This window comes from Chinchilla lanigera, unplaced genomic scaffold, assembly GCF_000276665.1.
Source record: "Chinchilla lanigera isolate Chin_1 unplaced genomic scaffold, ChiLan1.0 scaffold00069, whole genome shotgun sequence".
NCBI classification, from domain to species: domain Eukaryota; kingdom Metazoa; phylum Chordata; class Mammalia; order Rodentia; family Chinchillidae; genus Chinchilla; species Chinchilla lanigera.
The window spans coordinates 7,093,153-7,117,617 of NW_004955470.1; the positions used below are offsets into that span (position 1 = coordinate 7,093,153).

The following is a 24,465-nucleotide window of genomic DNA, read 5'->3' on the forward strand; positions in this document are numbered from 1 at the left end:
AACTTTTAGAATAAGTGTGTATTTGTCTGCAAAACCTTGCTAGGGATTTGATGGAAATCACATTAAACTAAGAGGTCAGTTTGGGGAGAATAGATATCTTTTCTATTTTGGACCTTCCAATCCATTGAACATGGTATCTCTCTTCATTTTTTAGGTTTTTTTTTTTATTTCTTTCATTAGCATTTAAAGACTTCCAGCATATAAATCCTGTGCATTTATACCCATGCATTTCATTAACTTATACCCATGCATTTCACCTTTGGAATGCCAAAAATGGTACTATGTTTTCAGCTTTGGTTGTCACATACTCCTTGTTGGCACTTTCAAATGTGATTAAATCTTGAGTGCTGATCTTGTATCCAGAGACCTTGCTGCACCTACTAGTTCTAGGGGCTTTTTGATTTCTAAAGAATATTATGTAAAAAAAAAAAAATTAAAAAAAAAAAGAGATGGGGCTCGGGATTTAGCTCAGCGGCACAGCACCTGCCTGGCAAGTGCAAGGTCGTGAGTTCGATTCCCGGTACTGGAAAAAAAAAATTAAAAAAAAAATATTGTGTAGACAATCATGTTATCTGGAAAATGGGGTTACTTTTGTTTCTTTCCAATTGATATGCATTTTGGTTCTTTTTCTTGCTTTATTGCTATGTTTAGAACTTCTAATCCTAAAAATTGTAATCAGTGTGAATTTCTAGACACACTCTTGCCTGAATGGGACTCATCAGACTCAAAGCTATGAATTTTCAATACTTTTCTTATGGTTCAACCTGTTCTGTTTCAATCCCTGCAATTTGGATAAATAGCTGACAAAATTCATCAGTGATTATAAGTGGAAGCCGCTCTGCAAAGCCCTTTGAAGCAGCAGGGACCCTTACCAAGCGAAAGGGAAACTAATTACTGACTAAACGCAGACGCAGTGTAGAGACATGATCTGTAAGACAGAACCAAGAGGCAGTGATGCTCCAAGGATTCAGGTTTGAAGTTGACTTATGGAGCACTTTTGGGCTTGTGGTTTACTCTTCCAGTTTCTCCCCATCCTCTAAATTGGGGTTAGCCATAATTTTAAAGTCTGAAAATATAAAATACCTTCAAGGAGTTGCCTTACTCTTATCTATTAGAAATTGCCATGGTTAGGAACTCTTTTGAGAATTGGCCTATGACAAATAAAAGAATATTGTACATCCTACCATGTTTTAGTAATAGGCACTTAAAACATATTTTGACAACTCAAGCTCTCAAGTCTTACTTTGTTAGACAAAAATAAAATATAATCATTAATAACACTTATTTTAAGAATGTGTATTTCCTATGTTCGTGATGTGCTATCACATTATTTACGTGCCTGACCCACCAAAGAGAGTTTATTGCTGTGAAGACAGAAAAGTTGGACACCACTAGACCCTTTGTGGGTTTATTACAGGAAGCCCCTTATGTGCACATGTAGGTACATGCAGGCCTTGGGTGTGTACACGGGTACAGTCTAGTTTCTTGCAAACACCTGGAACTCCAGAATATAATGTGCTGAAAATTTAAATTCTGCAGTAAGAATCACATTTTAGAGAACCTCCCCCTGCAAAGCAGCGATGAACTGTGTCCGGGCAGGTTAGTCATGACTCTCTATGCACTGCAGCTACCCTTCTGTCCTCAAACCCCGGAGTTGTGAAGGTGCTGCCCCGACCACTGGTGCAGGGAGCTGCAGAAGTGACCACGGGGCTGGCCGTGGGGTGCTGACTCGCCTTCTCGGAGCCCTGGGCTCCTAGTCTGAAGTGGTGAGGGTGACAAGCACTTTACGGTTGGAGGGCTGAGATGTAGAACCTCAGCACTGGCTGCTTTTCTCCTTCTCGTCCACATCGCCTTTGCCTCCTCCGTTTCACCATCTCACGTCTCTGTGCGCCAGGCAGGGAAGGGTTCTTACTTTGGATGCCGCTCCTCACAGTTTCAGGAGAGGCGCTCTCAGACCTGTGAGCCGCAGGGATCTCAGAAGCCTGATGCAAAATCTACCACATTCTCTTTAGCGTTCTCCCACGGCCTGTGTACACAGAACAGGGCTGTGCATGAAACCCTGCGGGTTCTCAGACTGTTCGTCGCATTACGGTGGGGAAAAAACTCTGAAGTGACAACGCATTCTAGTGAACATGATTCAGTAAAGCATTTGCCATGCAGAAACACAACACGTCATCCACAGTAGTCCTCTGGCCTCGCCCTAACCATGGTACCGCGGCTGTGTGATGCGCATTCAGCTCCTCTGTGGTCGCAGTGAGCTTAGATCCAAGATCCTGCTTTTGGCACAGCCAGCAACAAAGATGCTCTCACAATACAAAGCAATCACATTTATGACAGGCATAACATTTTTTCTTAAAGGAAGGAACATCACTGGTTTCCATGTGCCCCTTGGACAGCCAACAGTGACTTCCCGATAGTGAGTTGGGATGGGAATGCTACGTAAGCAGAACGGCTGCGTGGAGTCTCCGTGGGACGGGGCTCTGCAGACGACCCCTCGGATCTGAGTCTAGCGTGAGGTTCCTGTTCATCCTCGCCCGCTCATTCTGCCGTAGGGACGACAGGGCGGCTAGGAGCCCTTCAACCGAGAGACTGCAGCCGGGAGCTGCCCCCAGCATCACTGAAAGATTTTCATTTTACGACAAACACTGAGCACTTTCTTCTTATTCACTCAGGCCTCCCTGGGAACTGCTTTGAAATATTCCTCCCTTGGAATGTGGGCTACAGCGCCGTACCACTTCTGCAGCCAGACATGTTCTATCCTCATCTTCATAAAGAACCATTCATACTGTCGCGGCCACTTCCTCATCCCGGGGTGCCTGCCGGAGCAACAAGAGAACACAGTGAAGGGTTCTTATCAAAGGGGCACAGCTGGGCCAGCTCCTGAGCCTTGCTGGGGCTGGGAGTGGCTGGTCAGCCCCAGGCAGACCCCAAGGGCCGGGTGTCAGGGCCTGGGACAGCCTCAGGGAGCCAGGAAGCTATGGTTCCTGCACCCAGTGGCCCAAGCTCAAGGCTTGAGCCGAGTTCCTGAGTTTGAAACCCAGCTCACCTCGCAAGCCCTCGGCACCTCACCTCATTGCGCGTGATGCTGACGGCACTGGGCCATGAGGCTGCGTGCGGGGCAAAAGAGGAAGCACACCTAGCACACCCGGCTCAGGCGGGTGCTCGGTGGGCACCGTGGCTGTGGGCAGTAAACACTGGGAAAGGCTCTGCGCAGCCTTGCAGCCCGGCAGCCTTGCAGGAACTGTTCACACGGTGAGCCGGGGATGCACGTCTGCTCACGGCAAGGAGTGTTTCTGCAGCAAGCTTAGGACTGTCCGTCAGAGCAGACGCGGAGGGGCTGTCACAGTCCTCCTCTTGCAGCTGGCCCTCCCCCCGACACCCCAACACATGTGTGTTCCTTGAGGGCAGGCACTGGGCTCCCCCACTTTTTGAACTTCATAAAAACAAAGTTCCTCTCACTCTAAAAATTCTAGAATTCAAAGCCCAAGTCCAAACTGGAAAAAATATTTGTAACAAAGCGAATGCAATGATAAATGCTCTGAGAGGACATGGGGCGATGACTGACTAAAAGGCTGACAAAGGTTCACTGCACGGCGGGGCACTGCCAAGGCTGGAAAGACGTAAGAACTGTGCCCGGGACACCTCAGCGTGGGGCTCTTCAGGGGCAGTGTGGGTGACGCAGGGCTGCCTGCCACTGCCCACGACATGCTGCGAGAGGCCCTACCACAGCAGCACAGCTCAGACCGCTTGCTATGGTGCAAAGGGTGTCGACAGGGGCAGCGCTGACCTCTACTTTTATTAGTGTATATTTCTGGGCAAAGTAATTAATTTAATTTTATTTTACTTTTATGAGTACATAAATGTATGTGTAAGTGCAGCCTTTCTGTCACACATAGCGATTGCATTCCTCGTGGGGAGCTGACACAGGTACATGACACACCTTAATTCCTTTTTATCCCCTTCTCCTCCCCGCCTCTCTCCTCCCTCTATCTTTGGGTAAACTAATACCAAAGCTTGACACACCTTGAAAACATGACTTGCTTGGCAAATTCGACTTCTTCTGGCGTCACTGTAATCATTTGGCCAGTAAGTGTTAACCGGGCACAGCGAGGGTCCTCTGGATCGACAGTATTTTTTCTGCAGGTGAAAAACATTTTTCATTTGTTAAAACAGTGATAGATCAGCCTGAAATACGAAGGTGTTTATTAAAAATAAAAAATGGTAACCACGTTACTGGTTATATCATTCAGATTTTTATTGTAATTTTTCTTTTTGGTACTGAGGATTGAATCGAGGGGTGTCACACTGAGCTATACCCCTAACTTTGTTTTTATTTATTTTGAGATAGTCTGGCTATGCTGTTAAATTGCCCAAGCTGGTCTCAAATTGGCCATCCTCCTGTCTCAGCTTCCCAGATTGCTGGGATGACAGGCATATACTACCACACCTAGCTATTGTAATTATTTAAAATATTTTGAGATAGCCAGTGTGATAGGAGTGCTTTCATAAATTGGATCTTGGCTGTTTGATGACATCTGAAGTTGAGGGTACACTGCCCTGGGAAGTGGAGATTTGTTCCTGAGAGAGGAGGTATTCAGAGGTAGAGCTTTTGGAAGGTGACTGGCTCGTGGGGCGCCACACTCATCAGAGGATTCCCCCATTGATGAGTTCATGGTTGCTGTGCTGTTAGGAGGCAGGGCCTGGTTGGAAGAGCTGGTCGCTGTGATCTGGAAGGGCTTATCTCCCTACCCAGGCCCTCCCTTTTCTCCTGGCTGCCATGCCACCCCTCTACCATGATGTTTCTGCTTTGGAGCCTACTAACCATGGACTGAATCTGCTGAACCGTGAGCCAAATTGAACTTCTCCCCCTTTAAACTGTGGATGTCTACTATTGTGTTCTGCAACAGGAAAGCTGAGTAATACACTGGACATGTAGCCTCTAGAAGGGTGATAAAATGGGTTTCTGTTTTCTAAACCACCTCATTGGTGGCCCAAAAAAACCTGTAACAAAGATGGTAAGGACTGAATGATGCTCCTGAAGCAATAAGCATCAAAACCTTTCCCCTGTGCCTTGCTTGCTAAGTTTGTTGCAGGTGTATTTGCTACAGTAGTGAAAGGGACTGAACGGAACTAACAGTGGATAATACATTAGGTGGGCAGGCATTAATCTATAACATTTGAAAGTGTCTTTTCAGGCTTAAAATAGAGACTGGCTGTGTTAATGACAGGTCCACTTCCATGGAGCCCAGAAAGCTTAGAAAATGTATATTGTGTATGGATCCTAGAAATGTATATTTTTAACCATCCTAAAGATACAGTAATGTTTACAAGCATCATAGTAAAAGCTGGGCCCATTTTAGGCAGGCCACCTAAGGCTGTGGGTGGGACATGCAGATCAGCTTAAATTTGCCTTGCTACGTATTCCTTTGGTTTCATAATTTAGTTATTTCTTTTTCTTTTTCTTTTTCTTTTTTTGTCTTTTTGAGGCAGGGCCTTGCTATGCAGTTCAGGCTGGTCTTGAGCTCACTTTGTAGCCCAGGATGGTCTTAAACTTGCCAGGATCCTCCTGCCTCAGCCTCTCGAGTGCTGGGATTACAGGCATGTGCCACCATGCCCGACATAATTTGGTTGTTTATTGGGAGAAAGATACAAATGCTAACTTGTTCCATTTATGATTCCATAGCACATATGTATCTTGTATTTTAAAGCTTCTGACTTATTTGATCCTCACAATATGCTTGTGATGTAGCAATACTTCTGAACTGGCAATACTGGTGTGTGTTAGGGTCAACTCAGCAGCCCTGGGTTGTCCAAGCCCTGCACATTCCCAAGAAAGGTGTGTCTTCAGGAGGAGTGGTCCTTGACCAGCTTCTACAGGACAACTTCTTCGTCCCTGAGCTACCCTGCCCAGGAAGAGTGCGTCTGTATGCCGGAGGCCCTGTGCCACACTGCGTCAGTCTGTACTCTAGAGGGCTGGGGACCGAGTAGCTCAGATCAGCCACGCAGGAATGGTAGCACCCACATGACTGAATTAAAGCAAAAACCTTACACACAGAGGCCCCGCTTGCTTCTTTAGCTGACAATACTTGCACATGTTGGCCTGCATTTGTGCTGGGAGAATGAAGTCCATCCTCTTGCAACTCCACTGGGGGACAGTGTCTGGTCGCTCTTGAATCTCGCCTTATACATCTTGTGCCTTTGATGCTCTTGCTCTGTATCTTTTCACTATAACACATTATGACTTTGTGAACCCCACAAACCCTTCGAGTCCTCCTAGCAAAGGTGTGGAGTCCACACATGTGGCCAAGAAGACCCTGACAACTCTTCTTTTCACAGATGGGAGAAATCATAAAATTGCTTTCTTGAGGCGTGAATCGCTAAAACTCATGCTTACCCATCATGCTACATTACATTATTGAGAAAGCTGTATCTGTCAAGCAAAGCACATTTTTTTGGTACCAGGAATGGAACTCAGGACCTTGTGCTTGCCAGGCAGGCCCTATGCCGCTGAGCTATATCCCCGGCCCAAAGCATGTGTTTTGCTCATACTTAAGGACTTGTTTTTACCTGCCTGGAAGTTTTTCTTTACTACACACTCTGTTGAGTCGTATCAAGAAAGGGCCGCAGTGGACATGCCTTGTACTCAGGTAAGCTGCTTCCTGTGGGAACACTGGGCTCTGTTGGAAAGTGTTACAATCTGCCATGTTTGTGACACTGCAAAAATATAGTTGCTGAGTTGTGAATTTTTCTTGTGGGTTAAAATGAAAGAATGACAGGATGTAATCACAGTAATGACCATAAAAACAGAATCTACACTGTATTTTATGAAAAAAACTGAGATGCACAGGAGAAAATAAGAAATAGCAAACAGGAATGAAATTTATGTATTGGAAATATTAGAGTTTGTGTCCATCCAGATAAGACTGTCATCAGTTTTGTTCACCACTGAAACTAATTTCCAGAAAATTGTTCTGCCATGAAAGCATTGGAATTAGTGCTCCTAAGTCATTATAGAATGAATAATACATTGCATTTGAATAGATAGCATTTTGCTTCTCCTCTGCTGCTGTATATACAGAATAGAAAGGAGATTACAGATTCAAATAGCTAAATAGAGAACTTCTCATTTGCACAGTAGGAAATCCAGCTAAGCCTGGTATCACTTTCTTCCATCTGTGGCAAGCAGGCTAATGGCCCCCCAAAGACATCTAATCTCTGAGAGCTGTGAATGTGTTGCCTTACACAGCAAAAGGGAATTCTGCTTGCTTATCAACTGACTTTGGGTAGGGAGGTGTCCTGGATTACCTGCTGGGTCTGGTGCAATTCCAAGTTTCCTTAAAAGTAGACAAGGGAGGAAAATGGTGTGTGGAAGCCGTGCGACGCACGGAAGGTCTGGCTGGAGGTTCCTGACTTTGACTATGGAGGGGATGGTGAGCCACAGAACCCAGGCAGCCTGCAGAGGCTCGGGAAACTCACCCTCAGTGCCTCCAGAAAGGAGCACAACCCCAGGTTTCAGTTTAGTAACATCCATGCTTGGTTTCTGAACTCCAAATCTATAGCTCTGTGTGTGTGTGTGTGTGTGTGTGTGTGTGTATGTGTGTGTGTGTTTTGTTTTTGCAGTCCTGGGGACTCATTTCCTCATACATAGGAGGCAACCACTTTGCCGCTGAGTTTCACGCTCAGCGCATTTGTGCTGTCTGCTAGAGACAGTTTGTTACAGCAGCAACAGGAAACTGATACTCCCTCTGTGGAAGCTGGGCTGCAGCCCCACTCTCTGCCATACGTGTGCAGCACACCTGGGGATACTGGCAGCTGCTGCTCCTGAAGTGGTGGGTAAGCACAGTACTGTTAGGTCTTAGATCTAAAGTGCACCTCCCCAGTCTCTTGTGTTTGCAGGCGCAACCTAGTTGGAAGAGGAAGGTCACGGAGCATGTGACCTGAAAGGGTGTGTTTTTATCCCTAGCTCTATAGGCCAGAGATTGAGTAGCTCAAGTCAGCCATGCAGGTACCATAGCACGCACACGCCTAAGTTAAAATCAAAACCCTGCACCTTGTGGTCCAGCTAGCTTCCTTAGTCACCAGTACAGTACTTTGCACACACTGTCCTGCACTGGAGCAGGGAGAATGAAATGTGTGCCCAGGCAGCTCCATGGAGTTGCACCCCCTTCCATATTCAGAGCTGCTCTGCTGTTTCTCCTTCCTGACTGCCATGGTCAGGCAGCTCTCCTGCACCATGACCTTCTGTTATGCTGGTTCTACCTTGCAGCTGGCCAACCATGGAGCCCACCAAAACCAGGAGCCAGATTAAATTTATCCTCCTTTAAATTGTAAGTGTCTTATATTTTGTCCCAGCCACAGGGAAGTAACTGAGACAGAAAAATGCTCCTGGAGAAGTGGGGTCACTGCTGTGGCTATACCTGACCTTGGGATTCAGAGGCTCTGGGAATTGGTTGGTAGGAAAGGTTTGGAAAGGTTTTGAGAAATGGGCTGCTGAGAGCCTTGAATGCTGTGAGCAGAGCTTTATGCAACTCTAGTTGGAGCTCAGAAGACCAGAACGCTGATAGGAATGCAGACAGTAAAGGCGGGCTCATGAGCTTCAACTGGGAAGGAAGACTTCACCGGGAATGGACAGAAACCAAGTGTGCTACTCTGTGGCAAAGAACTTGTCTTCACTTTGCCCATGTCCTCTATTTGGAGGCAGCCTCCCATGGGTCTTACATTTCTGGATGTCTTGAGAGCAGAGGCTGCCTTTGTTCTGGATTGTTTTTTGCACAAAGACATTTTTAGAGCAAACAGCCCTGGAAGACAGAGCTAGTAGCTTCTCTAGGTAGGCTCAGCTGTGCAAAGATTTGATTCTCCTGGCTCAGGGTTCCTCTCCTGTAACTCTGTTTATACACACATCATTTGGCCCACTTCATGTTACCCCGCTGGAATTGGGACTCAGAGAAACAATGACATAAAATGGGGATACTCTGGCTACTGGGAATGCTGTGAGTAACGAAGTCCTTCGTCTCTGACCCAGGAGTCTTGTGTCTTCTTCTGGAATCCACGAACTGGGGCAGAGGCCCTTCACAGTTATGGATACCATGTGAAAACAGTACATAGTTTTGTTGGAACTCAATCACTTTGGAGCCAATGAGATAAAAATAATTATACCATGCTGGCCCGGTGTTCTGATATATAGATACAGTTATCAGTCAGTATCCATGTAAGGTAGGTACTATGGTCCTACATCCCACACCAAATCTGAGGATGCTCAGATCCCTTATATAAATGCTGTAGTATTTGCAGAGAGTCCATACACATCTTCATATATACTTCCAATGATCTCTAGGTCATTTGTAATACCTATTACAAATGTAAAAAATGGTTATATTGTATTATTTAGGGAATGATATGAAGAAAGTGTATATGTTCAGTATAAAAACAACTTTTTCCCAAATACTTCCATCCATGATTGATTAAATCTCCTGATGTGGAACTCTTGGATACAGATAACCTAATGAATCAATCAATCCATCTATCTTTGATTATATAAATCAATTATTTAGGCTGGAGGATGGTGCCTAGCATGTGCATGGTCGATCCCCAGTACCCAACCCCCAAATTTATTTATTTATTTATTTTTGGTACCAGGAATTGAACTCATGACTTTAGGCTTGCCAGGCAAGCGCTTATGCCGCTGAGCTATATCCCCGGCCCCCAAATTTATTATTTAAAAGTGTTATCTCTTCTTTTATTATTATTTTTTCCTGTTAGAGATTGAGTGTGGTCTCTTGCACATGCTAAGCTTGTGCTCTACTACTGAGCTACACCCCGGCTCCTAAGAATGCTACCTGCTCTTTAGACAGGGATGCTTCCTGTTACCTAGGTTAAAGCACTAAGTGATGAAAGAGGCCTTCCTAGGGCAAAGTTTGGAGAGCACCAGTGTCGCTGTTCTTTCTGGCTTAGTCGAGGGCCTTTAGGACCCATCCTTAGCCTGCAGGCATGTCCAAACCTCCCCCAGGCCTTTCCAGAATCTTTTGTCCCTTGGTCAACTTTTGCACAGGCCCTGGTCTAGCCCACCATCTGCTGTTTCCAGAGCTCTCTTGCTGCCAGATGGAGGAAGAATGAAAAATCGCTATGAAAGAAACAATAACTGCCGGCAGCTGGCTTGGGATCTGTGCATCTGTGGGTTCCAGGGAGACATGTGGCCGTGGGGGAAGAGCCACGCTCTTGTTTAGCCAGGTGCTGCAAGGAGTCTGATTAACAAGGCCAAGTCCCCTCCCCAGGGTACCCCAGGCCAGTGTGGGAAGGTGCTCTGCGGTGTAGCTCAGTAGTCCTCCCCCAAAGCGCACGATGAAATCCTCAGCCCCAGAGCCATGTTGTAGGAGCTGGGGCCTTTGGGGTGTGATTAGGGCTGAGGTAAAATCTCCATGAGTGGGATGCACACACCTACAGAAGGAACCCACGAGAGCTCTCCTCCCCTTTCCAACACGTGAGGACGCAAAAGCTCAGTAGCCTGCAACCTGGCAGGGGAACCTCACAACCTGACCCTGGGTCAGACTCCAGCCCCTGGCACTTCGAGGGGTGAATGCCCCTTGTTTAAGCCATCCAGTTGGGTAGTTTGATGACAGATGCCCAAGTCAGAATGAGAGAAGTGGAATTAAATGCGTGCAGCGAGACCACTACAGTATATGGCGATTTCCCTGCCGGTTGTGAAGTCTGGGTTCTTTTACTGGCAGGAAACACAGAAGTTTTTTGTTTATTTTGTTTTGTTTTTGAGGAGGTTGCTGAGGCTCAGAGAAGACCAGACAAGCACTGAGAGAGGGGTTTGTCTGGACGGCCCCAGGGGATGGCAGGAGGGAGCAGATAGGGAGGGTGGAGGCCTCTGCCAGGCAGTGAGGGACCCACAGGGGAGCAGAGCCGGCTGGTGGTGCGGCTCCCATCCCGTGCTCTACCTGGCGTTGCTGGAGTAGGTACATAACAACGCAGAATGCGCCCAGACTGATGATAAGTAACTTATTTTTTGGCATTAAGTATGTCCCCTCCAGTATTGGGACATAATTATACAGTACTAAGGAAGTGTTGAGTCTGGAATGCAAGTTCAACCAACCCCCGGCATTCATCAGATGGAGCTGCGCCCTCCTCCTCCTGCTCTGTCCAGGAAAGGCTTGCTAGATCTAACGGCCCTTTGGGTGGGGGGCAGAGGACGAGACCTCCAGGGGTGATGGACAGTGTGAAGGGGAGCATGCAGGCCTGTCACTGGCCACAGCAGGAGCTCTTGTCAGAGTCTGGGGGTGTCTGGCAGCTCCCATAACTGGAGAGAGCTGCATGACCTTAGCTACAGATCACTGGCATGTGCAGGACTGAAGGGCTTGGGCTGTGAGGACTTCATCTCCCCTTCAGCCCAGAGGACACTCTCTTAGGAAATTCTCTCCCTTCATCTGACCTTATACCCACGCAGGCATGCTCTTCCAGGATGGGCAGCTTGTGACCCAAGGACATGCAGGTCTCAAAGGTGGGACCAGAGAGCTTGGCCTATCCTTCAGAGGTGACCACAGAGAAAACACGGAGGGTGCATGACTTGTTTGGGGACTCCTGCCTGAGAGTAGCAGACGCTGTCCTGGAATGTGACATCTGCCCTCCAGACCCGAATGGGCTTACTGCCTGGTGATGCTCTGACGGTCACGCAGGGTTCCTCAAGTTACCTCTGCTAGGTGACGGCCTGGACACAGCCAGGGACTTCTTCTTCATTTTTCCTGTAATAGATCTTGATACGATACATGATCATTTTATCCTGAGAGTCACGGAACCAAAGTAGTAAAAGGATCTGTCCTTGGGAAGTGGGTCTCCTGCCTTCAGGAGTGAGCCTCATTAGACAGGTTCCAGAATGCTTGAAGAAGGAGAAGGCTCAGCCAAAGCCATTTATGGGCAAGAAAGTGCACTGATGACCTGGGGAATTACAGCTGACCCAGGAACACGGGGATTTTGTACTCAAATGGTTTCCAACTAAAAGGGAAGACTGCCTTCCAAATATGTATCCTCCTTTGAGAGAAGTAATCCTCCTTTGCTATAATAATTCCTTTAATACTCATATGTCTATAGCTACTATTTTGTAAGAGCTTCCCAAGGGATGCATCGTTCTAATAACTGTACATGCAACCTTCCCAGACATGTTGTACCTAGGTGGTTAGTGTATTTAAAGGTCTATTTGTGTGTGTGTGTGTTCAGAAAAAATGTTTAAAAATTAAAGAAAAATGTCAGAGGAAAGAGCATATCAGGATCCTTGAGGATTTTGGAATGTCTTAGTCACGTTCCTCATTGCTGGGACAAAATACCTAACACCTCAAATTGAAAGGAGAAGGATATATTTTGGCTCACATTTTAGTCCAGGGTCAGCTGGCTCCAAAGAAACAGTGTGGCAGAGGGGCCTGGCAGAGGACAGGAGCAGGGAGTGAAGACGGGGAGGTAAACCCTTCTAGGTCATGCTCCCAGGAACCTATCTCTTATTACCAAACCCCACCTCCTAACAGAAAGCCGGTATAAGGCCCCATAACCCAATCACCTTTTAAGCACATGAGGTTTTGGCTGCCATTTTAGAACGAAATCATAAGAAGGAAGTGATGCTGAAGAGGACGGAAAAGTGTCTGTTCAAAGCTTGACACAAATGGTCACAGAAATATTGTTCATGCACAAAACATGACCATAAATGGGGACAAATCAGTACACAAATGGATCAGTAAATGTAACATACTCATTGCAATGAATATTATTCAGCCATTAAAAGAAACAAATTATTGATACATGCTACAACATGATAAAACTAAAAAATATGCTATATAAAAAACCAGTCATAGAATGCCATATATTGCATAATTCAAGCTACATGGAATGTCCATATAGACAGGCAAATCCTTTGAGACAGAAAATATATAACTGCCAGGGACAGAGGATCCCGTAATAAAACCTTTATATCTATGTTTATAGTGCTAACAGCCTTTTTGGAGGGAGTATAACTATGGGAGTTACATCCTCAAAATGACATGTTACATACAGGATATATATTCATGTTATTTCTGCTTAAGATGGAGTCATGTGTGTAAGAGGTGCATGAAACATTTGGGAACTACATAAGTAGAAGGAGTCAGAAGATGGAGGAGAGGGCCACTATAAGGAAAGAGGAACTGGAATAACTAAGGAATTCATGAACTAATTAGGAACCATGGAGACAAAACTTCATGAGGCTGAAATAAAACTTGGGAGAAATAAGTGTTTGTAAGTTTCTATGAGATATGACCGCAAAAATGAGTGGAAGATGGGTGAGAATACCTGGACACCTGCTCAAGCTGTCTCTGCAGAGTTCTCGGATTCCTTGTCAGCACTTTTAAAAGCTATGCAAGTTAACATTAGCTCCCGGAATACAGAAATGTTAGGGTAAAGGAGGGGAAAAGGTAACATGACTCTGAACAGAGAGCAATTTATTAAGAAGATTTATATGTTGCCTTCAAGGGAAATGAACCTGAGTTGGTGAAGAGAAATTGGAGTCTGCCTCTATATCTGACTCGACCTGGGCCCTGTGCTTTGAAATGCATGTGGCATCTCAGGTAGAAGTAGACAGCAGCTGGAGGCTCTCCTTGACCATCAGCAAGTGAGCTGCTGCAGGCACCTGCTTGCCGTATGCGTTCACCGGACGGGGCTCCCTGAGAGTGACGGAATCAGCATGTGCCTTCTGCACACCATAAGGGGGAACAAGTCCCAGAGCCTGCATGTGGAATCAGGCTGGGCTGAGGTGTCCATCAGAGAAGAAGGAGGAGGAGGAGGAGGCAGGAGGGGCTGCGAGTCACTGGCATTTCCAGAATCTTTCACATTTCATGCAGAAGCAATGATTAAACTCAGGAAAGCACATCTAGTCACTTGTATTCACCAGGAGTTCATCCTTAACCCATCACATAAAGGCAAACCAGCCCCACACACCTACCCACTTCTCCTTGGTTGTGCAGTTCACTGAAGGAATCCCCCTCCTGTCACTTGGCCTACCACACACAGGGCTGCTTACAGGACACAGCAAGCATTACAGCTATACTGGAGCAACATCCTCAGTGGCTCTAGTGTCAGATTCTTCGACCGTGTTGTCTCTGCAAGATGCACCCCTCCCAGCATGGTATCCCCAGCCCAGCTCCCATACACCCTCAGGCTTCCATTCACTCACAGTCTGACACCACCTCCCCAGACACTAGATTGCTTTGCAGTCCAGAACTCAGCACTTCCTGTGTTGCTGAACAACACCAAGGAGTGGTCAGTCAAAGATCTCTGAGAAGAGCCACCATTCACTGCTAGGACAGGGCCACCTTCATCCTGGGCAATGAAGGGTTGAGGCCCTTGGCAGCATCCACGAGACTCCTTCACTGAAAGCCTTTTTGGGAAGAGGGGAAACGTACCTCTAGCTTCTCTCTTCTTGATAATCAAATCAAGTTTACCTAGGAACCCAGAATTTGTCTAAACTGTCCATTGACTTTTTTCATTTCAGGAGAAGCATCTGATAAGTATCTTCTGGTTTCACTCATATCATGATTTCAAAATGAAGACTGACCTCAAATCATCAAGCAGGATAGAATTCCATAGAGGAGTCCTCCCTGGTCCCAAGGGTGTGCTGCCCTGGTTCCCTAAGGAGATGCAAGCTAAAACCCAGAGTAGAGATGTTGCAACCAAAGATTCCAATCTTGGGTCCTTTCTTTGTCAATCATGAGTTATTGGAGTTTCTGGGTGGGGAGGGGAGAGGAAAATAAAGATAGCAGGGGCTGCTGGTAGCCAGAGAATCTTTAAGCTGGAATCTTGGGAAGAGCTGGGAAGAAGATCTCCAGTCTTAATTCATCTAATTAATTAACAAAGAAATCTCGAGGAAGCCTGGTGAGTCATGGTGGGAGTTGCAGCAGCACCTCCCTGACCAATGTGCGAGGCAGGCGAAACCTTAGGCACCCTCTTGGGCCTTGGTGGCTATTGGCTACACCCATAGTGTGTCTGCTGGGGCTAGGGTGAAAGCCAGACACCTTTAGGAACCCCAGTGAGCCACTCTGGTGCCTCCCCCACTAGTGTGGGAGGCACGTGGAGCCCTGGACAACTTCTGGGGCCTTGGTGGTCACTGCCAGAACAACTCATACCCCTCTTGGGAGCTCAGCTGAAACCTGGTCAGAGTCAGTGGCCTCGGGGAGTGCACCTTCACCCCTCCCCTTCCAGTGTGGGAAGCAGGCTCTGTCCTGGGCAGTATCTGAAGCCTTGGTGAACAAGACCTGCATCTCTCCCTACTCTTGTGGAAGTTGGGCTGAACTCCAGACAGTCTCAGGAACTCCAGTGAGCCTCCCCCACCCTTCCCACACACTCCTGGGAGCCAACTGAATGCAAGAAAGTTCAGGAGCATCTGGGACCCCACCTTGCCACCACTCACCAGCACAGGAGCTGCACTGAGCACTGTGGATCTGCAGACTCTCACCCTGCCACTCACACACGATCAGGAGAGTGAGGCTGCACTCCAGGAAACCTCTGGATCTTCCAAAATTACAAAATGAAGGAGCAAAATGCAATCCCAGACCTCTACACCACCCAAAACAAATCCAGAAGACATCAGCACAGAAGAGCCTAGAAATCATACACCTGAAATTTCTGAAATGATAGCAACTGAAGTAAAGAAACAACTCCATCAGGCCACAGAAGACATCAGATCAGAAATAATGTCTCAGGTGAAAAAAGAAATGACAACAATAATGAAAGAAATGTTCAGCATATCCAAAGAGGACATTGACAAGAAACTAGAAGAGCACAGACAACTCATGGAAGCCTTCAGGGAACAAGATAGAAAAGAACTAGAAGGTATGAAACAGATGCAAACAGATATCCAGGAACTTAAAAATTCCATTAGAAGCTGGAAAAACTGCCTGAACAAAGCTGAATATAGACTTTCAGACCTCAAAGACAGCATTGCCACTAACGAACATGAAAGGAGGGATCTCTTAAAAACAACAAGGAACCAGGAAATAACAGTTCAACAACTGCAAGATGAAGCAAAGGAAAACAATGTCAGATTAATAAGTATTAAGTCGGTGTCAACACAAATAACATAAAAAGACTATTTGCAGAAATAATAGCAGAAAATTTCCCAGGCATGGAAAAAGAATTGGACATCCAGATAAGTGAAGCATATAGAACTCCAGTTAATCATAACCAAAATAAATCTACACCCAGACATACAGTGATCAAGATCCCAGAAACTCAACAAAAGTTCGGAATATTAAAAGCTGTTAGAGAAAAGAAACAGATCACCTACAAAGGAAAACCTCTCAGAATCAGAGCAGACTTCTCAACACAAACCATCAAGGCAAGAAGAGCTTGGAGTGAAGTATTTCAGGTACTGAAAGATGTACCCTGCAAAACTATCTTTCAAATTTAATGGAGAAATAAAATATTTTCATGATAAAGAACAACTGAAGAAATTCATGAGCACCAAACCAACCCTACAAAGAGTACTAAAAGATATTCTAGAAAGAGATAAAACAGACCGCAACTTCAAGAACAACAGAAAGGAACCAACAAGCAGAGCAAGCAATTAAACAGAGGGAAAAAGGAGGATCCAACAGCAGGAAAATAGCATGACAAAGACAAACCAGTACATATCAGTTATAACCATCAATGTAAATGGTCTCGATGTGCCAACCAAAAGAAGCAGACTAGCAGAGTGGATCAGGAAATAAAACCCAACCATATGCTGTATACAAGAAACACATTTAACTCAAAAGGAAATTCATAGACAGAAAATTAAAGGATGGAAAACAATACTCCATGTGACAGGACCCCAGAAAAAAGCAGGTGTAGCTATTCTGTTTGCAGACAATGTGAACTTCAAACCAAGAACAATCAAAAGAGATAAAGAAGGTCACTACATACTTGTGAGGGGGAAGCTTCAAAAGGAAGAGATAACAATTATAAACATCCATGTACCAAATATAGGAGCACCCACCTATAGAAGACAAATTTTAACAGACATGAAAAATGAAATAAGTAACAACACAATCATAACAGGGGACTTTAATATCCCATTGTCACAAAGAGATAGCTCAACTAGACAAAAAATTGGGGAAGAAATAACAGACCTTAACCAAACTTGTGAACATATGGACTTAGTAGACTTTTACAGAGTGTTCCACCCAACAGCATCCAGAACACACATTCTTCTCAGCTGCACATGGGACATTCTCTAAAACAGACCATATACTATATACTAGTACATAGAACATGTTTAAGTAAATGCAAAGGAATTGAAATTATCCCATGTATACTATCAGACCATAGTGCAATGAAATTGGAAATAAATGACAAAACACAAAAGCTCCATAAACAGTTAGAAATTAAATATCATCCTCCTGAACAACCAATGGGTCACAGATGAAATCAAAGCAGAGATTAAACACTATTTACAATCAAACGAAAATGTACACACAACCTACAGGAACCTGTGGGATGCAGTGAAAGCAGTCTTCAGAGGGAAATTTATAGCGGTGAATTCCCACCTCAGGAAAACAGAGCAAGCACAAATAAATAATCTTATGCTGCACCTCAAGTTTCTACAAAAAGAAGAGCAAGTCAAACCCAGAGCCCAAAGAAGGCAGGAAATTATAAAGCTCAGAGCAGAAACTATCGCAATGGAGACAAAAAACAATACAAAGAATTAATGAACCAAAGAGTTGGTTCTTTGAAAGAATAAATAAAATAGGTAAACCCCTAGCCAATCTTATCAAAAAAAGGAAAGAAAAAACTGAAATACACACAATAAGGAATGAAAGGGGTGAAATCACTATAGATCCTGAAGAAATTCAGAAGATTATCAATACCTACTTTGAAAATCTTTACTCTCATAGGATGGAAAACACAGAGGAAATGGACAGATTTCTAGATACATATGAATTACCAAAGCTGAATGAAGAAGATATAAAAATCCTGAATAACTCCATATCAGTGAGTGAATTTGAGAATGTAATTAAAAACTTGCCAATGAAGAAAAGCCTGGGTCCTCATGGATTCACAGCTGAATTTACAAGCAATTTAGGGAAGATTTAACACCAATTCTTCTCAAATTCTTTCATGAAATTGAAAGGGAAGGAATTCTCCCCAACTCATTCCTGGAGGCAAGTATAATCCTGATACCAAAACCAGAGAAAGACCCAATGAAAAAAGAGAATTACAGGCTAGTCTCCCTAATGAATATAGATACAAGAATTCTCAATAAAATACTAGCAAACAGAATACAACAAGTCATCAAGATTATACACCACAACCAAGTGGGATTCATCTCAGGAATGCAGGTATGGTTCAATATATGCAGATCAATTAATGTAACACACCATGCCAATAGACCCAAGGGCAAAAATCACATGGTCATCTCCATCAATGCAGAAAAAGCCTTTGATAAAGTCCAACACTCCTTCATGATGAAAACCCTACAGAAAATAGGAATAGATGGTCTTTACCTCAAGCTCATCAAAGCCATCTATGATAGACCAACAGCTAACATCATACTAAATGGTCAAAAATTGAAAGCTTTCACTTTAAAATCAGGAACAAAACAAGGATGTCCAATGGATAAAAGAGATGCGGTATTTTTATAAAATGGAGTATTACTCAGCTATTTAAAAAGATAAACTCGAGGCTTTTGTAGGTAAACGGATGCAACTAGAGACCATACTCATAAGTGAAAGAAATCAGACCCAGATGTGTAAACATCATATTGTCTCCTTGGTGTAGGAACCTGAAAGACTAGGTAAAACTCAAAATGTACAACAGATGATAGGAAAGGGAAAGAAATTACTCAAAGGAAGGAATGAGTGGGATGAGGGGAAGAAGAAAAAAGAAAGAAGGAAGGCAAACCATAAATATATATGGATAGCTGTGATAACTATATTGCTGATGTTGGATGGTGTATTGAAATGAACAGTTAATGCTTACAATTTTTATGTTGTGATTGACTTTGCATACTTGTGTCTGGTGGTCTGAGCAACTGATTTGAAGGTAACAATATGCAATGGAATTACAAAGGTGAACTCCTACCATCTTGTCTAGTGAAACTCTGTATTATCTCTACTGTTTTATAGAAGAATTATTTTCTTTTTCTCTTTAATGGTTTGAGCAATCTTTCATTCTTACATCTGGTAATCTGAGCTGTGTAGTTGAGGATAGCAATACGTAATGTAACAACCACTGTTGATTTGTATTATTTTGTCTTGAGAGCTTGCATCACTTTGAATATTCTTGCTTTGATTTGTTTATGTTCATAATACTGGTATGCTGCCACTGTTCTATTTTTTTGTTTGTTTCTCATTTACTAACTCTCTTTAAAATAATAAAAAAAAAGAAATCTCAGCACCTAGGACTAAACAGGATAACTGGAAAAAAAAAACAGATTTTAGACAAACTAGCAAATATTATGTTGGACAAGCACATAGACCCTTATTTAAATGGATGTGATGTCTGACAAGTGGGAAAGCTACCTCCCTTACTATGTTTCTCACACTGTAGTCTTTCTTTAATTTTAAAATATTTAGCTTTCAAATAAAGATCGAATACACTGGGGGTGTACAATGTGATGATCTGATGTACGTATACACTGTGTAATGATTATCACAATCAAATTAATTAATCCATTATGAACCATCCTGAACATTATTAATTAAATTATCAAAATGTGTCCATCTTATAACTGAAGGCTTGCATCTGCTGATCCACATTTTCCCTTCCCCTCCCTACCAGGTTGTGGGGAACACTGTTCTACCCTCTGCTTCTTCAGATTCTACATACAAATGGGATTGAATGGTATCTGTCTTTCTATCAGATTCTAATTTGGACTTTTCATAAAGGACATGAGCTGTGCTGGGGTCTAAGTCACAGTTCTTAGCAGGTCTCTTTACAGGAAATGCAGAAAATGTACCTAAGTCCTACGAATGTCCTCAGTAACAGTATCAGACTCACCGTGGACTCCTTCAAGCTACAAACCTTCATCATCTAGGTCCATGTGCTGGGGGAGGGGCAGGGCTGTCCAGGTCATTAGTATGTCCCTGTCACCCCCGTCCTCCAAGCAGCTCTTCTATTGTCAACCTGAGGAGCTGTCACTGTATAGTATTCTACACGGCTGTCTATGTAGACTACACACACAGTCGCCCCTCAGTATCCCTGGGGAATTTGCTCCAGGATGTCCCACAGGAACCAAAATTTACAGATGGAGCTCAAGTCTCTCCTGCAGAGTGGTGCAGTATTCGCATGTAACCTACAAACACCCTCCTACACCCTTTAACTATCTCTAGATTGCTTATAACACCTAACGCAATGTAAATGCTGTGTAAATAGCTGTTATACTGCATTGCTTAGGGGATAAGGACAAGACCAAGTCTGTCCTTACAGTACAGACACATTTTCTATCCCTGAATATATTGACCTGGGCTTGGTTGAATCCGTGGATGAGGACCCCACAGATATGGAGGTCCCGCCATCTACACACATCGCAGTCTAGGCCCCTCTCCCATCCATCTGTCTCTATCACTCTTGTTCCAGTCCATCCTGGAGCCTGAGGCCCTCAGATGTTTTCCCCTCCCTACTCCAGTGGACCTACTGAAGTGCTGACTAAGCAGGATATTTCATCCTGCTCCAGCGTGTTAGTCAGCTGTGACAAGACACCTGAGAAGATCAACTTAGACAAAGAAAGACTTCTTATGGCTCATGGTTTTGGCCCAGGGTTGGCCGGTCCATCTGTGGGTCTGAGGTGAGGCAGAACATCATGGTGGAAGGGTGTGGAGGAGCAACGCTGCTCACCTCATGGCAGGCAGGAAGCAGAGAGAGGGAGTGAGCACCAGAGGAAAGGTCTGGGGACCTGAGGTCCTCAAAGTCCTACCCCACAGTCCACTGCCTTCAACGACGCCCCACCTCCTCTTCCTTCCAGCTCCCAATAATGCCTTCAGATTATGTCCCATCAATGGATTAGCCCACTGGTGACAGTAGTCACCACGACCCAGTCACCTTCCAAAGGCCTTTGGGGGGACACCGTAGCTCTGAACCACAATATGCAGCAACTTCTCTGGACTGTTCTGTCCCATAGAAACCCCCAACCTAGGGCTTTTCTGGGACTGAAAGTCACTTTTGAAAGTCAGAGCAATGGCACCCAATTCAACATGCCCCAGAGTAAGGACAGTTTCGCGCAAATAAATCTAGTAACTTTATTGTGGAACTTTAGGGAAAGTGCAAGGGCAAGCTGATTAGGGTGATGCAAAGTTTGGGGAAAAATCCCTAACTGTGGGGGTGGAGTGTCCCACCCTGGATTTTATAGATTCATTTAGAAAACCTTTAGGGTCCCTCTATAACATTTGAAGAGGTACTTGTTCCTTCTATCATTCTTAAGATGGTAGCCTCTCCCAGCTTCCCCCAAGAAAATCACATGTGTTATGTATTCTCTTCATCATTAAATTTTCTGAAACTACTGGAGTCCTAGATACTTAATGTCCATCATCCATTCAATTAGATCTAATTCTATCTTTAGCATGCAGGCCAGTTAAGGCGCTGAAATACAGTGGACTCTTGAGTTCTGACTAGCCTGACATGTGGACAACTTGGGTTATGACCAGAATTTTAGTTTTAACTTATGACCAGAGTCTTGAGCTAGGACCCAAATGTGGTCTAGATGGTCTCAGATGCAGATTTAACCCTTAAAGAGCTCTGGAAGGAACATTACAGTGTCCTTTCCTGTATGGGGTTAACTGAGAAATCCCGGGCCAGTGTCTCTCTGAAGACTCTGAGATGTACCTGTATACAGGAGACTTTGAAGACCACGATGCGGATAACTGCCATTTAGCCACTTCTTTATTACACAAGCCCTTTGCACCTACACCCAATACTTCGAATAACTCTGAGTAAAACTGTTATGAACATTCTCAAATTATGGTGGCTCAATGTAGGATTTTCAGTTTCTATGATAGTTTTTGTACATTCGATAAAAACTACTTTGGATTCTAAATTTGGATCTTTCCCTGGGCGACTGACACAGAACAAGCGTTCTGCTTTTCCCTTTGAGCACAGAGTGCGCTAAGTTACACGAGCTATCCAACAGTGGATTGTAAAGCAGGCTTTGTGTTAGATGGTTCTGCCTGACAGTCAGCCAATGTGAGTGTGCTGAGAACATTTCGGGCAGGCGAGGCTGTTGGAGACACTGTCCACTCACAGTACTTGCACTGTGCAGTAGTGTTTTATAGGGCTGGGATCCCAGTGCGAGTCAAGGTTCATTTGCATCCCCATTTTACAGAGCAGACAACTGGGCGTCACAAAGATTAAGCAACTTGCTCCAAATCAAGTTGGTCAGTCATGCTAAAGTATCAGATGCCAAGGGTGAAGATCAGTTTATATCTCCAGGGCCTGTTACCACATGCAGCCCACCCTCCAGCTCTACCCCAAACCCTTGTTTACCTGCAAAACTCCCCTTCCGACTCGGGCAGCATCAGCGAAGCCATGGGGTTCTTCAGCAGGCCAGCCACCACCGGGTCCTTGGCTGTCACGTAGAAGAAAGGTGTCCCCGTGCTGTTGTTGAGGGGGCCGTCACTGATGAGCAGGCAGCTCCCGAACGGCAGCCCCTGGGTCTAACAGACACCAACAAAGCCTCCTCAGCTGCAGAGCTGTGGATGGGCTCACGCTGAGAACGGACCTTGTGTCCCTGGCCGGGAAGAGCAACACTGGGGACCTTGTGGGGGACCTGAGCATCACGAGGGTCATGAGAGAGACTCAGTTAAGGCAGGAAGGCCCCAACCCCTCCACTGCACCCAGAGACAGTTCTGGGATTTCTCCGCAGGGGATGCACAGCAGGGCCTGTCTGTTTGGGAGTTACGGGATTATTCTTCTTATTTATTCATTTATTTCTTTGAGCAGGGTCTCGTTACGTTGTTCAGCTAGCTCTGAACTCAGTGTGTAGCCTAAATTTGCTTTGAATTTGAGATGATCCTCCAGCCTCAGCCTCCTGGGTGCTGGGATTACAGGTGGTCGCCACCACGCCTAGCAATAGGATTATTCCTGAAGCGGTCTCTGAATAGCAAACGTGCTTGCTGTATTGAATTTAATGTCACTCGAGGGAGGGGTAGTGACACTGCAGTGGGGCAGGTGATACTAAACTCTTCCTATGCGCTGCCCCTTAAACACCCTCTACCTGCACTGCCTCCCCCCAATTTTTGGCAACTTTGGGGACAAAATTTAATTCTTCCTTTTAATGTCTTGCTTGTCTTTGATGCCAGGAACATTCTATTATTCTTTCTTTTAGGGCTACACTACTTTCTTATTTACTAATTGTATTTTTATTATAAAAATAACATTTCATTATAGAACTGGGCAAGTTACAAGACACTGATTTGTTAGCCTTGAGCATAAAGGAAGCTGCCAGCAGGATGTACCAATTTTTCTTCCTGATCATCCAGTAAGGTGCATGAAGCGGGTATATCATATTTCTGTGACTTTTTTTTGGTACCTAGAATCAAACTTAGGACCTTGTGCTTGCCAGGTAGGCACTTTTGTCTGCTAAGCTATATCACCGGCTCTCTTGTGACTTCTGACAGAGACAAAATACTGAAGTCTTGGGTGTTTCCAAATCCTGCTAATGCAGCCTCCCAATTGTCCATGATCTTATTCCCAAAGCATACCTCACTGGGAAGCTGAGGCAGGAGAGTCTCAAGTTTGAACCAGTCTGGGCATCTTAGCAATTTAACAATACCCTTTAAAAAGAAATTTTAAAAAGGGCCGAAGATAGAGCTCAGCTCAGAGGCCCTAAATCCAATCCCCAGTACTTCAACCAAACAAACAACAAGGAGGAGAAAAATCCCCAGAAACCTCCCACCCCTGCCCCACCATGGGGACTGAACTCGCCTTCACACCGAGCTACATTTCCTGCGGTTACATTTTAAAATTTTGAGACAGGGTCTTGTTAAGTTGCCCAGGTTGGGCTGGAACTTGCAGTTCTCCTGTCTCATCCTCTTGGAGTGCTGTGCTACAGGCGTGGATCACTAACGCCAGGTTGAGTTCCTTTTCAAAAGGCAGGTTTCCGCCAAGGCGCGGAAGGCAGGGCTCTCTCCCGGCGGCAGCACCTGGCCGGCGGGTGTCAGTAGGGCAGGCGGACGAGTGCTGGCCTTGCTGTGGGCTGCCAGGGGCGCACGCGCCTGCTCTGCGATTTCCAAGGCCGCGCTGGCCCTTCTGTCCAGCCTCGGGTCGGACGCTGGGTAACCGGACATCTCCTTGGCCACCTCAAGACAGGGATGCAGCTCCTGCCCGGAAGCCTGGCTGTCAGAGACCCCTCCCCGGCCCCTCCCGCCGGGCTGCCTCGGCGGTCAGCAGGGCGTGGCCAGTCCGGTCAGGTCCGTGGGTGCTGGCCCTGCGCGCGCACCGCTCACCAGCGCGGGTGGCCCGTCCCGGGGCCCCTGAGGG

General features: G+C 45.3%; 1 protein-coding gene across 1 annotated transcript; it reads right to left on the reverse strand.

Annotated features, from left to right (window-relative positions):
• Positions 1-1,330: 1,330 nt before the first annotated feature.
• Creg2 (cellular repressor of E1A-stimulated genes 2) lies at positions 1,331-22,640 on the reverse strand (the record flags this gene model as incomplete). The annotated part of the gene is given in 3 exon segments (XM_013522681.1): positions 1,331-2,816; positions 4,024-4,137; positions 22,471-22,640. Coding segments are annotated over 3 exon segments (306 nt in total). The 3' UTR covers positions 1,331-2,668.
• Between the last annotated feature and the right edge of the window lie 1,825 nt (positions 22,641-24,465).